This window comes from Eumetopias jubatus, unplaced genomic scaffold (genome assembly GCF_037043125.1).
Source record: "Eumetopias jubatus isolate StellerSeaLion01/CBP00866 unplaced genomic scaffold, mEumJub1_p1.0 scaffold_11, whole genome shotgun sequence".
In the NCBI taxonomy this organism is placed as follows: Eukaryota; Metazoa; Chordata; class Mammalia; order Carnivora; family Otariidae; genus Eumetopias; species Eumetopias jubatus.
In genome coordinates, this window is record NW_028274817.1 from 19462393 (window position 1) to 19486481 (window position 24089).

Below are 24089 nucleotides of genomic sequence, written 5' to 3' on the forward strand. Positions count from 1 at the left end.
GAAAAAACTGGCTACTTCCTTCCTCCCCGATCCAGTTGCAAACTGATGGGAGTGAAAGTGGAGAGTTTATGGCTCCCTGCAAACCCATTCCCAGTACTAGAAAGTCACATCACGCCGTGGGTCCTGATCGTGAGTGCGACGGGGATCTGGCCCCAGCAAACCAGTCTCAGATTGGGAGTGAGCTAAGGCAGCTCCTTAGTTTCTTCCTCACTCAGGACAACCAGCTCTGGAACTGGGAGTTCTGGGGACCAGGAGAAGGTAAGCATCTGCCTCCTCCATAATTAGCTCCATCAGTCAAAAAACATTCATGGCCCATCTCTTTGGGCATCATGCTGTGCCTGGCACGAGCTAATAATCCCTACCCGGTCCTGGCCCTCCCAAGTTTACAACCTTAAGGCACACAATAATGACACAGATCCCAAAGGCGGGCGGTTAACAAACACACACACTTGTCCGCCAGTCACAAGGGATCCATTGATTGAACCACAGCGACTAACAGGGCCCCCTTCAAAGAGCTTCCAGTCTGGTGGGTAAATACATAAGACTAAATGAGGGCCCAGAAGAGGTTCAGCAGAGGAAACATGGTCAACTTGAGCATCAACGAACAGACATTACTTTAAAGTGCCTATTGGCACATGGCTGGGTTTTCTGTCCACCTGAGCGGCGTCCCCAACTCCGGATTGAAGGTTTATGCTGGTCCTCCACGCGGGTCAGTACAAAGGGCCAGAGGCAACATCGCTCTGTGAGGGGTGGTGGGGAGACCCGGGCCGGGTGGCGAGGGCCCGGGGGCTCGCAGTGGGCTCGCCTTTTCTGCCTGGGTGGCCGGGCGTGTCACCGGCCCTCGCCCCGCCGGGCCTCACGGTCCGTGGCTGAGGTCCCTTGCGGAATCTTCGGGACAGCCCTCCCCCCAACCCCGTCCCTCCAGCCTCGAGTCCCAGGTACGCGCGATGCGCCTAGGTGACACAGGTTTGGGGAGTAAGCCGGGAGGAGGTTCGTGTAAAACCATCTAGGGCGGTCCGGTCGCGGCGTCGCCACGGGCGTTCCAGCCAGGCCTGGGCTGCGGGAGGCGCCGCGGTTGCCCAAACACTTCCGACGGGCGCCTGCGTTCCGGGCGGCTTCCGCCGGCCGGGCTGGGCTGGGCAGGGGCCACCCGGCCCGGGTTCGCGCTCCCGGGTCGTGCACCCGCGCGTGAGGTACCAGTGGCCCCGAGGCGCCAAGGCTCCCCCGAAGGCGGGCTGCGTGCAGCTCCGGGCCGGGCCGCCGCAGGGCCTGGGCGAGCGAGCGAGCGAGGCGGGGCGGAGGGAGCGCGTGTGCGGGGGGAGCGCGCGGGAGCGCGAGCCGCTGGCCGGGGAAGGGTGGGTCGGGGAGCGGCGGCGGCGGCGGCGGCGGCGGCGGCGGCGGCGGCGGCGGCGGCGGCGGCGGCGGCGGCGGCGGCGGCGGCGGGAGGAGCGAGCCGGGAACCCGGGAGGTCGGCCGGGCTGGCGGGCCGGAGCCGCGGGGGGGAGGGCGGAGCGCGGAGGGCAGAGATGGGGCCGCGGGAGGGAGGGGGCCGGCGGGGCGCGGCCAGGGGGCGGGGCGCTGGGACCTGGGGAAGATAAGAGCGTGCTCGCGGGGAGCGAGGGCGGGAGTGAGGGAGGGGCGGGGGACTTAGAGACCAAAGAGGAGACAAAAGGACGGGGTGGGTGGGAGGGGCATAGACTAGCGGGGATAGGGGAGGGGCGCCGGGGGACGCCTCGGAGGGAGGGGTATGAGTGTAGGGGGGGAGCATGGTGTGGGAGGGACTTAGAGAGGGACGTGAAGGGACAACATAAGAAGGGAGTGCGGGGGTACGGAGAAAGGGGGGTGGGTGGGTCGGGAGTGCTCCACCACGCTGGCCACGAAGGGGAGGGGAGGCCACGAAGGGGAGGCCGTTGGGAGGAACGGCCACACGCAAGGAGGGGGATCCTGGGGATGGACAGTCCTCGAGGAAGGGGGGCCGGGGCTTCGGCAGGCTCGGGAGGGGAAGGGTGAGCAGACACGGGGAAAGGGAGTGCTGCGAGAACCCGAGGGTGGAGGCGGATGGGCGTGCGTGGAGCGCAGAGGGCAGTGATTTAACACTGCTGCTCGGGATGACCAAAAGACCACGGTGGGGACCCGCACAGACGGGACGGGGCTCCCATGGCAGGACGAAAACTGCCCAGGGGAAAGTGGGACCTACGAGGGCTGGAGAAGGGTGGCGGGGGCGGCCTCGGGCTCGGCAGGAAGGCGCCACCACCGCCCTCTGCCCGTCCCCAGCGTGCCCCGCCCCGTCCGGGGGCCCTAAGGGCAGTGGCCTGGGCCGTGGGGGAGCCGAGCCAGGGCGGTACCATTCGGAACAGAGAGGGGGGCTGGGGGGGAAGGGAGGAGCCAGGGGTCAGAACCCTGTTGGGGGCGGGGGGGCGCCACACCCTGGGAAAAAGGCTTGGGCACATCCAGAATGGACCAATCAGCGAGCAAGGCCAGGGTGGCGTCAAGGGGCAGCTTTGGCCAATGGGAAGGGAGAACACTTCGGAGGTTCGGAGGAAGAAAAGAAAAAAAAAAAGCTCCACGAAACAACAATCGAATCCGTTTGGGGGCTTGAAAGGCTGGGAGTGGGCGTCGTTTATAGCACGTTCCAGCGCCTGCCCTCCCCTTTGAAGGATGGGGTCGCTTGCATCACTCCTGGGCCTCGGGGAGCACCCGGAGCTGAGGAGGGTCCCGGGAAAGTAGATGAGGATTGGCCGTTTACTGGGGGCACTTGATTGGGCGCTTCAATTTGGGGGGTGGGTGGGACAGAGGTGGCAGCTTTGTGCGCAAAAGAGAGAGGATAAGGTTATGGTCTCTTAAACAGAGGCAGGAGTGGGCACAGGTTCCCCCATCCCCCCACTGGCTACTTAAGTGTCAACCAGCAAGTAGATCGAGGATAATCTCAAACCAATGGAAAACTTAAAAATACACCCTGGCTCTAAACACGATCAACATACTCATTTCCCTTCCCAGCCCCGGGCTGGCTCTTCAGAGGATAAGCAATGGTATTAAGGGCTCGCAGCTACCCTCCGGAGTTTCATAGAAATTTATGGTGTGGCTTTTGGCTTCAGAGTTAGTCTCGGTTCCTAGTGCCTACTCAGTCATTAATGTGTAGCACTGGATATATCACTCTACTCTGCATTCTTTCACCTATAAAATAAAGTTATCGGGACTAGTTACCTTTGGGGTCTAAACATTTTGGAACGGATCTGGAGAGTGGTGTGCTTGAAAACCAGGGCCATATCAATTTGGGGGAGGATTGCAAAAGAAAACTCTGTGGAGTTTGCAGAGCTTTTGGCCCAGGGATTCCAAATGTCTGTAAAGTTCCTCAAACTGTATGTAAAATAGTGTACATGTTTGTACATTTTTCTGGGGAGGGTTCATAACTCCCACCAAATTCTCAGAGGGCTCTGTAGACACACAAAAATGAACCCACATCTTGGACTAAAAGGGCCAGGGAGTGTAGCACAGTAGTGGTTATGTCCTTTTGGAATCTTAAGAAGTTTCTCCAATTCCTTGTTAGAAATCTCAGGTGTAGGGGCTCTTTATATATATATATGTCAACCAAAGACAGGCAGGTTCTCCAGAGCTGAGAAGCCCCGTTGAACTGCCATATAGCAGTTGGAGTGAGAGGCTGGTCCTGAGTTAGGAAGGAAAGGGAACAGAGCTTTACTTTTGGAAGCTCATCTACCTCATCTTTAAGGTAAAGGTAAAAACTGTCTTAAGAATGAGAAAAGAAGGGGCACCTGGGTGGCTCAGTTGGTTAAGCGTCCGCCTTCGGCTCAGGTCATGATCCCAGGGTCCTGCAATGGAGCCCTGCATCAGGCTCCCTGCTGGGCAGGGGGCCTGCTTCTCCCTCTCCCTCTGCCACTCCCACTGCTTGTGCTCTCCTGCTGTCAAATAAATAAAATCTAAAAAAAAACAAAAAAAAACAAAACGAGAAAAGAAGTGCCAACTACTCTAGACAGCAACCCCTGCGAGCTCGGAGTCTCACAGGCGAGAACAACAGTAGTGGCTGGACTAAAGCTAACGCCAGCTTCAGCACCATCCCAAAACCAGCCGAGGGCACAATCCGATTGCATGGTTCGTGCATGCTGTTTTTAGGTTCAGAGGTTAAGAGTATACAGTATTTAGTCATTATCCCTGACTCTTCGAGTGTGTCCTAGGGGATCATGTCTGATATGTATTTAAGATCATAGGCTCTGGTAACTCCTCTCTACTTTAATTTAGGACTAACTGCATAATCCTTGGTGAGAAAGTGAGGTTTCTCTGACAAGTGTGACTAGAGAAATGCCATGGGGAGCACCCAAAGGTGTCCTGACTTGTGACAACATAACATACATTCCAGTTAAATAGATAAAAATGCATTTATTTCTAAAATGTGGCTTAACTACACTCACAGTGTGCTAAGCCAGTCTGGGAATTGATCCTGCAGCTCAGAGTCAAACTTGGCCAACGGAGGAGCAGTTGGGGCTCCTAGTTCTGAGCACCAAGATGTCACTCCTGCAGCAACTCAATCTACAGAGTTTTTCTTCAGGTGTTTTTTGTGGCGTATGGAGAGTTGTTTTGGATTCCTCTGTACGACAGAGAGGTCCGACCTGGAGGAAGACCGGTAGCCCACATCCTCTGCTTTTATAGGCTTAATGATGTGACCTGGCTTGGTGACAACCTTTGGCGTAGTCAGCTTTTGGAAGGCCCTCTGCGTGTTCCACGTAGATCCTATAGGGGTCTGGATGGTCCTTTCAAATTGCCGATGGTGCGTGAATGGATATGGAAGCACCCGCACCTGGAAAGGAGAGTGACTTGTCACAAGCCAGGCCTGGGGTGTAGTTGGTAAACTCGAATGGCAACTGGTCGGTAGTTTAGTGCCCAGGCCACAGTTCTATGTGGCTGCAGTGAGTGAAGCTACTGAGACATCAAGGCATCCCAAATGCCCCTGTCTAACCTTAGAAGTTCCAATCTGCTTGAGGACATCTGGGAGTGGAGGGGACTAATTGGGATTAGACACCCCGCTGGCTTACCCAACAACTGGAATTGAAATATACGATACTGTGACAAGACACATCTGGGCATTTGTGGGACCCTGTGAATGCTGTGACCCTCCTACCCTCTTCGAGCTCTTAATCCCTTGCTTTCTTCTCGAGACACAGGATTAACGTTTTAAAGAACCCAGAGGTTGACCATGAATCCTGAACTACACCAGGCTGTGATGCTTAGTTAGCTTCATCCTTTTTGGCATCACAGAATGTCAGAGCTGGAAGGCCCTACATAATGGCAAAGGTCATCTCCCTTGGCCTCAGAATCCAGCGTAGAGAGGGGAAGTGATTTACCCAAGTAAATTATGAGCAGTGAGGGAGAACAGAACCTAGGGTTCCTTTCCTTGTCTAGTACTCTTCTCCACTCCAAACAGTGCTACCTTTGGACATTTAAATAACAATCTTTAAACACTTCCCTTGAAGGCCAAAGAAGAGGGGGAAAAAATGTAAGCAGAAAAATCAGGAAGTTATAATCAGTAGTCTTTGGCGATATTCAGTGGAACACTTGAGAAGCTGATACTGCTGAGTGGTCCTGGTGGTAGTGAAGGACACAGATTTTAAGTTAAGGGAATGTCTTGTCTTAGTGGGGTTGCTGCCTAGATCTGTGCATGTCACGTAAAGAGAAAAAAAAACACCTGGGCAAAATATTCAGCCTTGGGAGGCTTTTCTTTTTTCCTTCAGCTTGAAGCACACTTTATTCTACTGCATGCTGGGACCTGCAGTCTATAGCTTATGAGGAAAATCAGGGAGATTCTTGGAAAATGTCAGTTTACTGTGACTGTATTTTTTTTTTTTAAAGGCAAGACTCCTGATTTTACTGAAGTCCACACTGCTCTTCCTGTCCTGGTGAAGCACCCTTTTAACCCTTTTCTCTCTCTCTTTTATCCTATAACTGCCTGATCATTGCCTCTTTTGTGGTTATAGATCTGCAACTGGGATTACAATTCAATTTCCGCAGGGATTGGTTCACAAAATAAGAGCAGTAGAGTATTACTGAAATGATCATTTCTTCTCTTTTGTACCTATTACATAGTTCCCCCTCTTTTTCAGAAGAAAAACTACAACTCATTTCAATATTATACTGGCTGGGGACAGGTCTCAGGGTCACAGAGTTTCAGAATTGAAGGGAACATAAAAGTCATCGAGTCCAGTCTCATTCCTGAGTCCCCTCTACACACACTCATATCCCCAGGGCAACCCATTCTCCCTGTGGAGCAGGGGAAAGTTTTTCTTTCTGCCTTTTTTTCCCTAAAGTGGGCTCCACACCCAGTGTGGGGCTTGAACTCATGACCCTGAGATCAAGAGCCGCCTGGCTCTATCGACTGAGCCAGCCAGGTGCCCCAGAAAGTTTCTCCTCGAACTGAACTCCCTCCCTGCTTTTCCCTTAACTGCTACTTTATGTGACTGCACTCCACATGACAGCCTTCAATATACTTGAAGACCATGATCATGCTCCAGTTTGCTTCTCTCTTGGGTAAATATCCCTGGCTTGTCATTGGACACAATTTTAATTCCACTGGCTGTCTTGAATGAGTACCGGTTTGTCTTCATTTTTCTTAAGATGCAGCTCAAACCTATGGCCTCTGAACATTATCTCGACTACAAACACAAGCCTGAGGAACGGTAATTCTTAGCTTGGTGAGACCTGTCTGCATTGGAATTATCTGGGGTGCCAGCTGAAAATGCAAATTTGGGGGCTTCACCATTGTTGCCAAGATTTTCCTTTAAGCCTCAACCTCTTCCTAGTCAGAAATTAAAACACCAGAATTGATCTGGAATTATTCATCTCAGAGCCAGTCAGTGATAAAGAGAACAGCTTTGATTCTGTGGTCAAGATCACACATCCCTCTTGACCACAGAGCACTAGAATATTCCTTTTAAGCAAGAGAGCTAGGCAGCAAGGGGTTTCTCTCTCCCTCACCTGATGAGCTGCTGCATGGACATTTCGCTTCTCATTGATAATCACATGTGGCAAATTCTTGTCTTTTCTTGGAGGACCCTCAGGGGTTTTAATGAGAAACCTGGAAAGCAGAACGGCAGGACGTCTAAGAGCATTAAGGACTCAGTCAAAAGGGCAGGGAGGAGGCACGAGGGTGAAGTGGGAGAACCTGGTGCACTTCTGACAGGCTTTCTTCCCTGTTCTTACCGGCGTCTCTTCTTGGCACTGGGCTTTAGGCCCATACCACCCCACTCGCCCCAGCCAGGCAGAGTCAGGTCCACGTCCTTTGGCTTACTCGCCTCCACAGCTTCCCTCTTCTCTTTCAAGAAGTCTCTGATGACATCATCCCCGGCAAAAGCTTCCTTTATCATCTGCTTTTGATCTCTCTCCTCTTCATCTTCCTGGGAAGAAACAAGAGTGAGAGCTACAGCTTGCCTTAAGAGCCGTGGGAGAGCCGTGGTGGTTCGGGGCAAGAACGCTTGAATTTTGGGTTGTGACATTTTAGCGCCCCCTAGGGGGAAAGCGCTGAACAATTATGGTCTTGCAATCTAAAGGGATCGGTAGGCAATCCTGCTCTAATTTTCTTCTCTCTAGGGTAAATATCCCTAACTCCTTATCATATGACACAACTTTAAACTTTCAGTAAGGAAGCTGCAGCGTGGAGGAAGGAATGGCCTGTGTTAGGAGGAGGAGCTCCAAGCGGCCTGGCCAGAGCGTGGGTGTCCTCCAGCTTACGTCCCTGAAAAGACAGGTGCTAGGGCTCCTCACTCGAGCAGTTTCAATTATTTAGGCAGTCTTGGGACATTTCAGATCACAGTGAATAGAGTCTAACCTTGGCAATAGCTCAATGACTCACCTTTGAGTTGTCCTGCCTGGGATCTGGTCAGAGCTTTGAATGCCTCCTTTCCTCTGAGGGCAGTTTTAGAATCGCCCCAGGGAGGGTTTGGTGGCTCAGCATTTAAGATGTGGGAGTCTGGGCAGCACTCACATAGTGGCGTCTACTGAACGGTCACCAGGACCAGCCTGGCCCCTTACTGTTCTGGGCCTTTCAACTACTGATATGTGCCCCCAGCACAACAAAACTTCACTGATTCTACTCTCCATGCAAGAAGGACACTTTCTGCACCAGCTCTGATCCCCCACAATGGCCCACACCCCTGGCTCTGCTCACCAACTCCTCTACTGTCATGGGAACTGCCAAAGACTTCACAGAAGGAGATTTTGTGGTCAGGAGGTTCTGTAGATCAATCATTTGCTCCTTCCTTTTCTTTTCCTTGGGAGCACCAGGCTGATTATCTGGGTTCCTCTCCAACTGCTGCCCTTCCCCCACAGGCCTGGGAACCTCTTTATTTTGAAAACATCCTTCTTTGCCCAGCTCTTCTAGCTCCTCCACGGTGTGTGCTCTCTCTGGCCTCTGCAGCAACAGGGGCTCCTCTTCTGCCTCGGTAGGTTCTTCTCTCTGGACTGCCAGAACTGTCCTCGCGGAACTCACGTTCTGCTTTCCAGACTGCTGGTTTTCCTGGCTGAGTTTCTGAGATAGTGCCCTCAGTTCAGACAGCACCTCCTGGCTGCTGGAATCTGGGGAAAGAAAGGAAAGCGGTCAGAAAAGGAGTCTGGAAGTTGCCTTGCCAAGGAGCATTTACTGAGCACACTCAACAACGAGCATTTAGGGGCTCCCATTCATGGGGCTCGGCACCACAGGGAAAAGAGGATTCCCTTCGATAGATCTCTTGGAGAGTTCACTATCATTGCCTATCAAGTAGCATGCAATAGAGTTTAGTAGTTAAAAGCAGCATGTTGGGAAGCAGATGTCCTGGGTCCCGGTCCCAGCTATGTCAGTGACTCACGGCCTAACTGGAACTGTGGCTTAATTTCCCCCTGCAGTAAACCCCGCTTGGAGAGATGGCCCCAAGTCCCAAATTAAAAAAAAAAAAAAAAAAAGCCGTTTTAACAGGTAGCCTCTGAATGCAACGTCACTGTAACTTATTATTTGTAATTCATAAAAACGTGATTTACCATTTGTAATTTATGCTGTCATTTCCTCTCTGTCCCAACCAAATCCAGCACTGTTTTATCTGAAAGCAGCATTTCATAATCTGCTGTGGCCAAGTCAGGTTGCCTGGCATTTTCCAGTCATCGGCAACATCTGAGCAAATACCACTAGGCTTTGAGAGCCCTGAGGGAAATATGGCAGTGACACACTTCTAAACTCTTCTTTGTTTGACTCGAGTTGCCTCCATTCCCAAGTTTATCCATCCTGCTCCCTAGCTTTGGCTTGAAGCCTCTGAGAAGCTACTTAAATCTGCCCTTTGGACACATGTATGTTTTTTCCACAAGGATCAAGGTCCTTGGCTCATTTTATTTGGGGTCCACAACTTCCCACTATTTTAGGATGCTATTTGCCTGAAGACTTGGGAACATTCTATTAATTTTTCATCCAAGGAAATCCAAATCCACCTTTCATACCATACAACCAACTGCTCTATACATTTAGCAAGAGGATCAGCTTTTGAGGAAGCTTAGGACCATACGGCTGGTGTCCTGGGGTTGTATAAAGACTGCCCCCATGATCTTGGCCTGCAGTGCTGCTTTCCAAAGGCCTCTTGGAAGTGACTGCTTGTAACTATTAATCCCAGAACTCTCCAGCTGAGAACCCTAAGTAAAGATCCTATGATACATTCTAAATGACAGCTCTTTCAAAATATTGTTTTTCATGGAAAAACAGATTCTTTCCATCATCTGAATGCATGATTTTTATAGGAAATAAAATCAGACCCAAGAATCTGCCCAGATAGCCAAGTGATTTCTAAATGTAGTTTCCTGAGCAGACTTTCTCCCCAGAATGGGAGCTTTCTGACCTGTCTCAAGGGTGCTAAGTCTGTTAATATGAAATCTCTTGAAAATAACAGAAAATATAATACACAAATCGAGTCTGAGCATGGGGTGAAAATTCTAATTTGCCATGTAGCCTGTGGAGTCCTTCATTCCTGCCAAGAAAGTCTTATCCCACATTTGCACATATCAACCGACATCATGAAGTGCTAAAAATGCCACTCCTACTTTACAAACAAAACCGGAAACTGCAGCAGTAATTCAAAGAAATTTCATAATGCCTCAAAATCCACCTGTGTCTGTGGGTACAAACAGCCTTTCGGACTTGCTTTGCTACCACACGCAGCTGGGTCTGGTTTGTGGGCACCAGTCATGTTAGCTCCTGCCCTTACTTCAAGGATGGAGAGGTTCTGTCTCTGATGACCAGAGGCCCTCAAGAGCAGAAAACATATCTGAATACACCTTGTACGGCCATGCAGATGACTGTGTATTAAATGCCTTTGAAGAAAAACGGTTATTATGAATCTGTCTTCTCTTCAGGGACCCATGGCATTCTCTGGAAAGTCCCTAGAGCCGAATCACTCGGCAGCCTGTGTACATGGGCAGTTTGCCTCTCTCGGTCCGTTCACAGCATTAGCACTGGGCAGCTCTCCAGTCCAGTCCACCACAACTCACCTTTTGGCTCTTGCCTGCTCACCAGCTCGGCTTCCTGGCTGAGCCCAGACTTTTTCCGAAGTGATCGCCTTTCCTCAAATTCATTCAACAAAATTTCTTCCTCTGCCCCTGGCCTGTCTTCTTCCTCATTCTCAGAAGCCTCGTGGGCCACAGGCTCCGGAAGTTGCTCAGGGTCCTGGACTTTAATCTCTTTTGTGCCTCTGGAGTGATTCCTGAGCATCCACGGGTTCGGTCCATTGGCATCCATCTGGATCTCATTCACTGCATCAGGGACAAGTTCACCCTCTTCCTCCGCACCTTCCTCTTCTTCCTCACTGTCGGAGGCTGCCTGGAGCTTCTGCGTCAGTTCTTTGTTCCTGGCCAATTGTTCCTGCATAGCCTGGCGAGCCTGGAGTTAGGAGTCACAGCACGAGCGCCTTGTCATTAGTGACTGCAATGACACCTTTCCTGGCTCATTTTGTAAAGCTGCCTCCTCTCAATTTGACTTAAGTATTTCTTACCGGTGCCTACTGTTTAAACTGCACATATACCACTGTGTTAACGGCTACGGAATAAAATGGGATACAAATTCTTTGTCCTCAAGGAAATCAACACATGAAACAAGGTTAAAAAAAAAAAAAGGCTCCTCTCCCCTTTATCTTATTTTATTTTTTTAAAGATTCTATCTATTCATCTGACAGAGACACGGCGAGAGCGGGAACACAAGCAGGGGGAGTGGGAGAGGGAGAAGCAGACTCCCCACGGAGCAGGGAGCCCGATGTGGGACTCGATCCCAGGACCCCGGGATCATGACCTGAGCTGAAGGCAGATGCTTAACGACTGAGCCACCCAGGCGCCCCTCCCCTTTAACTGGACTTGCCTTCAATGCTGTTTCCCTTTCATCTCTCCTTTTCCACCTTGTTCCTGGTTCTTTTCCTCTCTGCCTTAGAGATTTTCTGATGCCTTTTTAGAATCCTGGTTTTCCATTCTTCCTCAGGGCTCTTCCCCAACTCTGCTTCTGCTAGCATCCTTATGGACTGATTTTCCTTTCTGTCCTCCAATTCCATCTCTTCTCTCACCCCGATGATCTCTTACCTCTAGGTCATATTTGGCCATAATTGCCTTTGACTTGGCCCATTTCCCACTGTTCTGGTGCTTAAGGCTCATTCGCTCCTGGAAAGAAAGGGCAGAGTGAGATCCTTACCACTTTCTGGGGGAAAGCCGGTTCAAGGGGTGGGGGCAAGAGGCAGCCTCACCATCATTCTGGCCTTTTCGATTTTTTCCAGTTCTTCCAATGCTGCAGTAGGATTGACTTTTTGCAGCTTCTCAAACTCTTTGAGGGCTTTCCTGACCCTTCCTTTTTTTAGAACCTTGTGATACCTACAGGGTGAGAGGGCAGAGATTTAGCTGAAACACTGATGCCACACACAAAAGTGTCCCCGCTCCCCAAGGGGTTTCCCTATGCAGGGGCTAGAAAGGACATCACAGAGCTGGCTGACTATAGGGAACCAGTTTGGGACCTGAGAGGACTGGCAAGCCTCTCCGTCCCTGCAGCCCCCAGGGGCACACCTCTGCAGAGCAAAGAGTCCCCTCTGCTTCTAGAGCGCAAGGCAAGAGTAGAAGTTCCAAAGAGGCAAAAAGGCAGGAAGGAAGCCCTACTGGCCTCAACAGCTGTAGAATTCAGAGCTCATTCTGCAGAACCACTCCGTGATGTCCTGGAAGGGAGAGAAAGTAATTGAACAGTCCTCTTTTTAGCAAAACCAAGATCGAAAGCCAAAGCCAGAGGAGAGGGCACTACCGAAGCAGGCAAAACTATGAGGTTGGACTGAGAAAAAAAAAATGCTAGTCACTCCTATTTGGGACCTCTTCCACATGACCCCAGTTGCTATGTCAAAGGCTCTTTCCTATGGACTCATGATTAGCCACATCACTTTCTTCCAGGGCACCCACAGCCACTTCAATAGGGGCCTCCTTACTTTTTGCTCTTGATTTTCTTTTCTCTTCGAGCCCTGGCCTCATAGTAGGACTGCAGGGCCCGGGCCCTCTGAAGCTCTGCTCGGTGCATCTTAGCCTACAATGAATGACATTCACAGTGACTCCTGGGCTTGAGGGCAAATACTGGGAGGAACAGAGCAAGTCTGGATGTATCAAAGGGCCTGTTACACTTACCTCTTCCAGGCTCATGGCTTTGAGAGAGGCCTTTTCCACTGGAGTCAGTAAAGGGTCCGTCACTGGCTGCTTGTTCTTATGGAGGAGGTTAAAAACTTCCTGCTCCAGGGGAGTTCTTGCCTTAAGGAGGTAACAGAACATTCTAAGTCTTAAGCCATGCTCCTGGTGTCCCTGTTTATAATCCTATGACCATCTACTTTATAATACTATAATGGGAATCACAAACTGGAAAAGATTGGCTGTTACAGTAAGAGAAAGGGTTCCAGTCTCGCTGTTCAGCGGTGTAGATAAAACCTCATTTTCTTCCGAGTTAAGACAACTTCAGCAAGGGGATTCTAAAGCTACTCTCTAATATTACTGAGGGGATCACTCTGTTCAGATTACCAAAATATGTAAAACAGAATACCATTCTCTTAAATATCAAAGCAGGATGCCCTTAAGGTAAATGCTGGCAGGACAGAGAGACAGCAGTACCAAACTGTCAGTTCTGATAGTGGCAAAACAAAATGGCCCCTGTATTATGTATATTCGAAGTACGTATGTGTATTATTGTAAGTTAGGAACTGAAGACTTGGGCGAACCTGGCTGGCTCAGTCGGTTAAGCTTCTGCCTTTGGCTCAGGTCATGATCTCAGGGTCCTGGGATCAAGCCCCACGTCAGGCTCCCTGCTCTGCGGGGAGTCTGCTTCTCCCTCTGCCCTACCCCTGCTCATGCTCACTCTCGCTATCTCTTGCTCTTAAATAAATAAATATTAAAAAAAAAAGGAATTTAAGACTCTTATAAGCCTCCTTTAAAGAATATTTCTGGAAGAAAGGGGGAGGTTAGGTCTTAGCTTCCTGACAGTTCAAATTTAACTCTAGTCATTTTTTTAAAAGGTATTTTCTCAATCCTTTTTTTTTTAAAGATTTATTTTATTTATCTGTCAGAGAGACAGTGAGAGAGAGAGCACAAGCAGAGGGAGCGGCAGGCAGAGGGAAAAGCAGGCTCCCTGCTGAACAAGGAGCCTGATGTGGGACTTGATCCCAGGACCCTGGGATCGTGACCTGAGCTGAAGGCAGATGCTTAACTGACTGAGCCACCCAGGCATCCTAACTCTAGTCATTTTCTAATTTTGGTTCCCATCCCTTAGTTTCCATTAACTTTGCATGCTACGTAGTCTATATATATGAAATGAATGGACTGAACCAGTTACTTCACATGTCAACAAAAGACGTGGTTTACTGCTTGACTGATACTGTGTAGATGGTTAAAATAATCAGGCTGATCATGCCATGGTCCACTTTGGCAAGGCACAAAGATAGCCCTAGGCAACAGAGCCAGTTTCAAACCTCACATGTGTATTACATGAGGTTTTCTTCAACAGCCATATACATCATGGTGGGCATTAAACTTACAAATATCTGGAAAAATGCATAAACACAGATCACCACATGTTACACGGCGCTATTGATTTAACCATAAACCTATTCTACTGAATGGTAAAGGTGCATGTTTTTCCATTTTTAGTCTTTGCAGTAGTGATCAATCACAGGCTACAAAATGATTTATATTACAATGTTGTAATCTACCTCCAATTCAATTTACAAACATTTATTGATTGCAGCTACATTCCAGGCACTTATGCAGGGTGCTAGGAATACACAATTGATTAAGATTGTTCCTGTCCTCATAGAGCTCAGAGCCTTTCAGAGGGAAGAGACACAGGTACCACTGGCAACATAATGGGTCACATATTAGTCCATAGGAGCGATCACAAAGGAAGTGAACAATAATTTTGATTAGGGGGTGGGTTACGCTTGGGGAAGGACTTTTTGAATTAGGCTTTGAGGCATTAAGTACAATTCTGTAAGGGCGGGGGGGGATGGAGATGAGTGTAAATAAAAACACATATATGGAGAGATGTAAGGGAAAATGTTTTGTCCAGAGTAGCTAAAACACGAGGCACTTCTGTCTTGTTCTATAAGTAAAGAGCCTTTTGAAGGATTTTAAGCAGGAGACACTCAGTTTTGTGTTTTGGAAAGAAAATCCTGGCGCTCATGTAAGGGTTTATATGTAAAGTGCCAAATGACAGGTGAAAATGAGAAGAGGAACCAGGGATCTGAGAGCTATTACGAAGAAAATTTATAGGAGTAGCTCACTGTGTGGGCTGGGGAGGGGTGGCAGTTAAGGGGAGAGGAGCGGGAGAAGGGGGAAGAAGAATCAGATGGCTGAGGTTTCCAACCTAAGGGACCAGGGTAGGGAGCTATGCTGTTGACTCGGTTACAGAATGAAGGAAAATGCCAAGCTTACTTTGTTGTGTGTGAAGTTTAAGTTGCATATGGGAGATCCAGGCGAGGCCTACTGGTCATATGGAATATGGGACTGGAGTTCAGAAGAAGGCATCTAGAGTTCTAGAGTGATCTGTAGTATATATGGGTGATAGCCAAAAGCCATGGAATTTACAGAACAATAATAAAAAGAACTAAGGAAAAGTCAGATAGATTACAAAAAAAAAAACAAAACCGGACTATGGCATCACAGAAGCTAAGGGAGGAGAGTTTTTTTTTTTTTTTTTTTTTTTTTTTTTTTTACCAAAGTGATGTGTTAGTAGCGTCCAATAGGCTGAAGCCTCAGAGGGCCTGGGATTTGGCGATTCAGAGGCCTCTCACTAATACCGTTTGAGAGAAGATTCAGTAGGGTAGTAGGGAAAGAAGGTACAGAGGTAGCAGTGGAGACAGCTCTTCCCAAAGCACATTCCTCATCAACTAACAAGATTTACTTTATTTTTTAAGGTTTAAAATTAAATTTATTTGCTTTTCGCTTTTCGTTGTCTGGGTTAGAGTAAGTCAAAGAGGTTTCTTTACTGTCTTCTCATTTTAAACACTAGTATGTTATGAACTGCCAATTTCCAGCAGGGGCACACAACATTTTCTAGCAATGGAACCCCACCTTTTTGAGGGCATATTGAGAAACTAGGGTTTTGAGGAGAACACCCTGGGTAACGGTAGTGTAGGCTGCTAGGGGCTGGGAAGGTACCTTACATCATTTCTAGCACTTTGCAGTTTACAAATGCTTTCTCATGCATTATCCCACTTAAATCTTCTTGGAGTGAAATGGAATTTTAGGAAGCTGGGCCAAAACTATAGTGCAGACTTTTTGGATTCTTAATCTCTGGAGTCCTTGGTACTTTGCATTCTGTTATAAGAAGAGAACTCAGTTGCTAACCAGAAATCACACCCTGACCTAAGCATTTCTTTACTGCTCTGTACCATCCTGGCCTCATTTCTCAAAAATGAATCTTAGAGGGCACCTGGGTGGCTCAGTTGGTTAAGCGTCCCAAGGTCCTGGGATCGAGTCCCACATTGGGCTCCCTGCTCAGTGGGGAGTCTGCTTCTCCCTCTGCCCATACCCCTGCCCATACCCCTGCTCATGTGCATGCACACGTGTTCTCTCACCCCCTCTCTCTCGCAAAAATAAATAAATGAAATCTTTAAAAAAATGAATCTTAGAATAAATGGTACAGTAGATTCATGTATAACATTTGGTGGGGGGGGGCTCCACTCTGTCTTGCACAGTGGTTCCTGGAGAGCAAAGGTTGTACCATTCTTAATGTAACCTACTCCTCCACCATCTCATGTTTAATAACTAGGCATTTTCCAGCTATATCCAAGCTGACACTGTCATTTGATTAAAAAAACGAGGTAAACACAAATATAACAATGAAACTCTTAGGTTAACAACAACAAAAAAAACTGACAAAAATGGTTATTTCCGAGTGAGTATGGGGGTAAAAATGAGCAGATGGGGGACAGGGGTGGGGTCAGACTTTTCACAATGTATCTTCTATACTTTTTATTTTTGAATCCTACAACGTGTATTACCTCTTAATTTTTTTTCCTAAAGTCTCCCTTCCATCCTGCAGCCACACTTTAAACCTGATCTCTTTTTCATGTGGAAAAGGAAGCATCCTAGAAAGAGAATGGTAGGGACTTCAACAATAACATCCGAAACAGAGCGTATCCCCGTAATAAGCAATGGCTTGCTCAATGTCTAGCTATGGCAGCAAGCCATGTTTACTTTGATTAGTGTTAATTAGCTCAACTTCCTGACAAATAGAACACTATTATTTCTGGATTTTTAGGAAGCAGAGAAGAAGCATGAAGAGGGCATCTATCCATAGTTTGGGCACTGCTGTTTTTCATCATTCCTACTTAAGACAGAATATCCCATTACAAACTCCATAAGCAATGGCGTATTGGAAAAGGAAGTCTAATTGTTCAGAAGTTGTTCACAGACTAAAAATTGAGACTTTGGGGATGAACATAGGATTACCAACACAGACATAACTACCCTTCCACCCCCAGTCTCATCATTTCATAAAAGAAAAGCTATTTCAACGCTATTAAAATGGAAAGCATAGCCTCACAGTAAAGAAGAGCTGGTTAACCTTATATCTGCCATACTCACAATTATCTTTTTTAGTTCAGATGAACACAAAATTTGCCAGGGATTAGTGTCTGGACAACCCAGCTCTAAGATAACTTTTTTATTTTCTGCAGCTCGGAGTCATAATGAGTTACTTGCTAAACTTCTAGTCATGACTCATGATACGTTATTTGTTAATGTGGTAGTCCTTTACAAGCAAACTGGTTCTACTGCTCAGATGTCATCCTACTACGGCTCAGTAATGCTGCGGAGTTCCTGATTTTCCCCAGATCAGAATGCAGCTTTAAAAGCTTTTTAAAAACTGGGGTATGAGAAAGAAAACAGGATTCTTTTCCCTCTCTACTGGCAAAGATGCTTTCACACAAAAACATGGACATAACCATGTGCTGTGTGCTTACAAGTGGGTGAAGGGCGACTACAGAGTGATTCTGGCTATTGCATGACTGACCATGAGTCTTGCTGCCCCCTCTCTCCCTTCCCTGACTGCTAAACTAAAGACTGCAGCCGGGGTCTTGGCTTATCAGGTCCAATCACATCAATCTCATTTGCCAAGGTGCAGTTTCCTGGTGTGGCACTCACCTTCCAGCCACTGAGCACATGTTCGATGGGAGCAAAGGCTGACTGCTCCTTCTTCAGGGGAAAAACCAGTTGCTCTGCTTGTCGGTTCTTCAGGACGATGGGATCCCATTTGGAGAGGGCTTGTGAGGTTTTATTGAATGCCACTTCTCTGTGGATCTGAAACAGGCAAGTACACGAAAGGAAAGAGCCACGAAATTAAGCACTGAATTCAAAGGACCAGCAGGGAATCAGGGGCCAATGTCTCCCAGCCCAAGAGTCAGTATGCTAGAGAGTAGCTCTTGCTTACTTCTCAGGATGTAGTCCTTTGGAGGTGCGTTTTAATCTTTTCCGTGGCAATCATAATTTCCCCCTCTCCCCATGTTCCAGGCTTCCCCCCACCTTCCCTTCCTACCCTATTTTTCCTTGTTAGTCCACTTTCTTCCCCTTAATAGACCACTTTCTCTATAACTCACCCGCTCAACCTCTTCTTTGTTAAGGGGTAACTCCACAGTCTTCTTTGATTTGACTCTATTCAGTTGCTTTTTCACAGCGGCCAATGAGGATGAAGTTTTAACAGGCCCAAGTAGATCTGAAAGGACTAGCTTTTCTCCTGATCCTGCAGAAAGGCCAAACTTTCTGGTCAGACTGAGAAGTGAGGCAAAAATCTCAATATAACATACGGAGACACCTCAGTAGAAAATGCTGGTAGACAGGCCAATGTGTAAGGAGGAAGCAGGAATAATTCTTACTTTAACTGCCATAGTGACACCATCGCTTTCCTACATTCCCAAATGTGTTGAAGGGTGGAAGAGAGGATAAAATTATTTATTTTAAAAAGTCATTTGCTTTTCTCTTGGTCTTTCTGCTTCTACTTTTGCCTCACTGCACTTCATTCTTCACACAGCAGCCAAAGTGATATTTTGAAACTGTAAATCACAGCATGTCAGGATCCTGCTGAAAATCCTCCAGTGGCTCCCCTTTATACTTGGAATCACATCAGTCTAAAGGACACAGCCCAGCCAAACTAAAGCAGCCACTCAAGTCACTTTACTGCACCACCAGGTTTTAATCCTTATTATCTCCCCCTTGATCTTCCCTTAGAAGTTAGACTCCATGAAGCGTTTCTCCCTTCTTCATTGTAGCCCCAGCATCTAAACTGTCCTGAAACTGATACACAGTAGAAATATAAGTATTTGTTGAATGAATAAGCTTGAAGAATACACCATTACTTGTTCTGAGGGGTTATATTAGTGGTTACTAGAAGCCTGTAACTCATTGGAGCTACCTAAATTGTGAATATGGTGAAGAAAATATGGCATCTAGACTTCTTATCAGGTTAAAATCCCAACTCTGCAATTTATTAGATCATGTATTCGCATTAGGGACGATATCACTCACCCACTCAAGGGATGAAAATTGGTTCTGGAGGTGGGGGAGTGGTGAAAAAAAAATCTTAAGATATTCCCAACTTCTGGTGTTCCTCCAAAGCTCAACTCTATCAAACAAAAATCTTATTCCGTGTTACCTGATTTCCTGGCTGTGGGGGTGGGAGTGGGGTGGGGGAGAGGCAATGAAAAAAAAAAGTCTAAAAAGGCTTCTCAGGGAACAATTAAGAAAAGAGGTTGAGAAACATTGTACTAGGTGAAGGCCCTTGAGTAAGTAACTTGACTTCTCTGAGCTCCAGCAGATTATCTGCCTGTCCAAACTCAAAAGCACTGTAAGAATTGAAATAAAAAAAAAATCATGAATGTGATTAAGCTAGTGAGAGGCAGCTGCCTTCATTCATGTCCCTGTACCCTAGAAGTAGCTCAATGGTGGGAGACCTTGACTATGGTCTTTAAGGCTTTCTTCTAGAAATGGAAGAAACTCAAGGGCATCTGACTGTCTTTCTTCACCCACTCACAGGTAAGTATTTATGGTACGATCCATTAACCATATCAAAAACAGTTCCGGGGGGTGGGGGTGAAGTGACCATTATGCTTTTAACTCCATAAGCTCCACAAACAGATTGCGTCCTTTGTTAACTTACCTTCAGAAGTGACATTGAACTCTGACACCTTCAGACTAGCTTCAGATCTTTCAGCCAATTTCCTCCTGAAATTAGGCAAAGCAGAATATAGTACCTTTCCCCACGTTTTGCTGGGGAAAGCACTTCTCTTTTCAAACAAAGCTTTGGTTTCAGGTATTTCTCTTCTAGAATCAGGTTTTGTCACAAAGAAACCAGGAAATCTGTTCCTAACCTGGACTTGGTTGTCTAACCATCTCTTAATGTAGACTCAGCCACTCAAAAACACAAGGCAGTATGAGGTAGGCACAGTGGAAAAGGTACTGGACTTGGATTCAAACATACCTAGATCTGAATCCTGGATCTGCCACTTATGAGCAGAATGACTTTGGGGCTAGTCAATTAACTTTTCTAACAGGGATAAGTAGTTCCTAGTCAATACTTCAAAAGACTATAATTATGGATTAAGAATTCAAATGCACAAAGGCCTAATACAATAATTGCTAAACAATTACATAATGCTTATCGTATGCTGGGCATTAGTTTAAGATCTTCACGCTTATTAACTCATTTAAATGTCATGATGACCCTCTGAGGTAGGTAATGTTATTAATCTTATTTTCTAGTTGAAGAAATTTAGGTGCAGACAGGATAAAAATTTGCCTGCACAGCATGTCTCTAAAGTATGTGCTCTTAATGATGCTGACACTTGTGTTTTGTCTTAGGCACTCGATAAATGTTTTTTTAAGACTTTATTTATTTAAAGATTTTTATTTATTTATTTGAGAGAGAGGGAGAGAGCGTGCGGCAAGAGCACAGCGAGCAGGGGAGGAGTAGAGGGAGAGGGACAAGCAGACTCTGCGCTGAGTGCAGAGCCCAACTCAGGCTTGATCCCAGGACACTGAGATCATGACCTGAGCTGAAACTAAGAGTCAGATGCTCAAATGACTGAGCAAGCCAGGAGCCCCAGCACGCAATGTTAGTTGCAGATCTGTCTCATGGAATCAGCTATAATTATAAACTGTTCAAACGGATGGGAGTGTTACCTATTCTTTCCATCAAGGGAACTGATTGCTTCCAGAAGCTTTTTATGCTTTCTCTCTCCATCAATGTCCCCCTAGACACAGAAAAGGAAAAACCATCAGAACAATAAGGGAAAGGAAAAGACAGCATGGAAATCTCTTATTCTCAGTGGAGGATTGGGGAATCAGATGAGGTCTAGTGTGCAGGCATTCAAGCTCAAACAAAGAACTGCTTCAAGAGCCAAATTCCCTCATGATAAGGACCATAGTGCCAGTGATCTGTAGCTAATGTCATGCCTCTCTCTTAATCAGTCTTGAGAAGAAAAGTGCTATGAGAATATTTCTGTATAGAATATATAGCATGATCTGACACAGAAACATTCACATTAAAAAAAACACAAACTTTCAGTAGTTTTGTCAAGAGAATAAAGAGTTGAAATTCCTATAGCATTTGTTGGTGAGCCAGGTTAATTATGTATATGTATTTCAGTCGGACACAGTCCATTATTTATGATGGTTTGACTTACAATTTTTTGACTTTATGATGGTGAGAAAGTGACACGTTTAGTAGAAACTGTATTTTAAATGTGAATTTTGATCTTTTCCCAGGCTAGCACCATGGGATAGGATTCTTGTGATGCTGGGCAGTGGCAGTGAGCTACAGCTCCTGTCAACCACACAATCATCAGGGTAAATAACTGATACACTTAGAACCATTCTACACCCACACAACCATTCTGGTTTTTATTTTCAGTACAGTAGTCAATATATTACATGAGATATTCACCACTTTATTCTAAAATAGACATTGTGTTAGATGATTTTGCCCAACTGCAGGCTAATGTAAGTGTTCAGAGCAAGTTTAAGGTGGGCTAGGCTAAGCTATGATGTTCAGTAATTAGGGGCATTAAATGCATTTTCAATCTACAATATTTTCAATTTATGATGGGTTTATCAGATGTAATGCCATCTTAAATTGAGGAAGATTTGTAATTAAATACCTCTACAAAAATCCAAACTTGGGTAATAGGGAAATCATATAATGAAGACCATGTGTTTTGGTCTTATATACTCAACTATACTTAGGCAACTTGAAAACAGTGTACCTTTATACAGTCTTCAAATTCCCATAGCACTTAATACAGTATCTTATACATGAAACACTAAATGACTATTTGTAATTTATTTGCAAGACCTGAAAAAAAATATAAACAATGTTGCCACCATTTTTCTGTCGAGGAATGTGCTGTCTGAGGAATGTGCTGTCTACGTAACTGTGAGGAAGAAGGGGAACCAGAGAAGGCAGTTTAGCAGTGGTCACCTACCTCATCTTCACTGGGGCTCAAGGGGTCGTCTTTGGACAAATCCTCTAGTTCTTCCTGTTGGCTTAAAGCCAGAAGGCTGTTAAAGGAGATAAAAGAGAAATATTATCAATTGAAATAACTTCTATTACAACAATCTCTAATAAAACATAACTTCGGTATTCAAGCACAGAATGGCCCTATCCCCTGGAAGAGGTACAAACCAAGCAATGCGGACACTTAAGAGATTTGTCAAGACATTAAATTCAGAATGAAGTCAGGCATCATCCCCATGGGGTGAGCAGTGGGTGGTGACACCCCTACAGAACTGCATAGAATGAAAAAGAGCTGACCCTCTTCAGTTATTGGCACTGAATTTTCCACTGACCTGAGGCTGTAAAAATGTTAGACTCTAGGTAAGGTGACAGAAGGCACTGTTGCTGGCCCTTGAGGCAAGGCAGTTTCACCATTAATATTTCTAAGCATCCTCCAAATGGAAGACACCTTTATAGGTGCAGCTTACTCAAAAGTGACATGTCGATCTCTTGTTCCCAGGAAGGGGGAAAGGGGGAATTGGACGAAAGCAGCTGAGTTAACAGTTTTTCCTGGGGCCTTCTCGGCAAAGTAGGTACTTAACTAAGGAGACTGGTACCCTGAACCAAGTTATAGGCTCTATTACCTAACAGTCTGTACCAATCTTTACAAGGCAACCATTATTAAACGGATTATATTTAGTACCCCTATCAGGGGGCGGGGATGAAACATCAGAGGAGAAAATGTCACGAATGACTCCAGTTAGCAAAGGTTTCCAAGATAAGGGGAATTTATAACGCAGGCACTCCCGACACCGAGAGTCGGAACGCGCCTGGGCAGCAGCAAAGGGAGTCACGTGATGAGGAAAGTGCAACAAATTAACTGGAAGAGAGGCCGCATCAGGACCGACAGGGATGAGGCTAAAAAGCTGGGGAGCGGAGGGAGTGAATTAAATTAAATCAGAAGGACTTTTCAAGGATGTTATCGCGGAAACTGTAATGAATGGTGAGGTCTTGGAAGAGGAACAACTGTCATCTGTTACAAGGCGGCTTCCACTCCTCAAAAGCCGGGGGACCCGGCCCCAACGACACCCAGACCCCCCGCTCCGGTCTTTATCCCTCACCTTTCCGCAGCCTGGACCACGTTCATCTCGGCAGCCTGTCTCTCACATGGGCCACGAGCGGAAGCTGAAAGGACAGCAATTTCCGTGCCGGCCGCAAAGCAATTTCTGCTTCCGCGAATCACGCGCTGCGTGTCGCGTCACTTCCGCCCCGCCCCAAGGCGTGCAAGAAACTGGAGACCCTTCGGGAGGGGCCTGCAGGAGGCTCGGACGCTGGAGTTTAAAGCCTGTCAGCGGGCGGAGCTTTGCTCCCCCAACCTCCCGGTCATCTCTGGTTCGCGCTCCCGGCTCGTGGTTTCCTCGTGGCCCAAGGTGGGTGAGCTTAGGGCGAGGGCGCTGCGCTGTCGGGGACCGGCCGAGCCTTGGTTGTCGCTGCCTGATCTGAAAGGAAAGACTCCCCCGCCCGTCCGTGTTCCACAGAGTCCTGCGAGTCCGGCACCGGCCAGCTCGAGGCTTTCTCGAACGCCAGTGAAGTGGCCAGCATTGTGCTAGGCCCCCGAGATTCGGCGGTGAACGAAGCAAGTTTCCTCCCCTCCGAAGGAAAAATCCCCTTTCGTCTTGTGCCCCTTGTAATTGCAGCTCCAGGTTCCTCCTACCCTAGGTAACAGAGGTTCTTCCAAGAATGGGCTGTGTTGGTGGCTGCAACATCCTCACCTCCCATAAACTGTTAAGACTTTTTTTTTAATTAAAAAGCCGAAAAGTAACATACGAAAACGTTCTTGCCATCTATTTTAAGCCACTTCCATTTTGCTTTTGCCCCACTATTCCACTGAAACTGCTCTGAACAAGATCCTCAGTGACACCCTAGGTTGCTAAATAAAACAGACACTTCTCACTCAGTCCTTGTCTTCCCAGAACTTTGCGTGGTATTTGATACTGTTGGTTTGTTTTCTTATTCATATTCAGGAAATGTTTTTGACCATTTACTATGTGCCAGGGGGAACACTGGTGCACAAAACAGACTTGTTCCA

The 24089-nt window shown here is 47.1% G+C and overlaps 2 protein-coding genes across 4 annotated transcripts in view; one reads left to right on the top strand and one right to left on the bottom strand.

The window, feature by feature from the left end:
* Positions 1-4372: 4372 nt before the first annotated feature.
* On the bottom strand, positions 4373-23223 carry UTP14A (UTP14A small subunit processome component). Its single transcript, XM_028122728.2, has 15 exons — positions 23122-23223; positions 21990-22065; positions 20689-20759; positions 19667-19731; positions 18111-18253; positions 17659-17814; positions 12655-12774; positions 12462-12556; positions 11742-11865; positions 11581-11658; positions 10507-10894; positions 8171-8577; positions 7207-7400; positions 6982-7081; positions 4373-4810 (listed from the first exon to the last, which is right to left on the bottom strand). The coding sequence occupies exons 1-15, from the start codon at positions 23145-23147 to the stop codon at positions 4538-4540; spliced, it is 2316 nt and encodes a 771-aa protein (XP_027978529.1). The 5' UTR covers positions 23148-23223; the 3' UTR covers positions 4373-4537.
* Positions 22701-24089, top strand: part of ZDHHC9 (zDHHC palmitoyltransferase 9) — a 76762-nt gene continuing 75373 nt past the window's right edge. For all 3 annotated transcript variants that reach the window (XM_088028650.1, XM_088028651.1, XM_088028653.1), the window contains exon 1: positions 22701-23430. The gene's annotated coding sequence lies outside the window, so the exon portion shown is untranslated. The remainder of the gene's footprint in view (positions 23431-24089) is intronic.

Excerpts from the sequence above, each read along its gene's own strand:
- UTP14A (XM_028122728.2), bottom strand. The coding sequence starts at position 23,147 with ATGAACGTGGTCCAGGCTGCGGAAAG. Across the intron at positions 12,557-12,654 it reads AAGCCATGAGCCTGGAAGAG|GCTAAGATGCACCGAGCAGA; the intron begins GTAAGTGTAACA and ends CATTCATTGTAG. Across the intron at positions 11,866-12,461 it reads AAGAAAATCAAGAGCAAAAA|GTATCACAAGGTTCTAAAAA; the intron begins GTAAGGAGGCCC and ends CTCACCCTGTAG.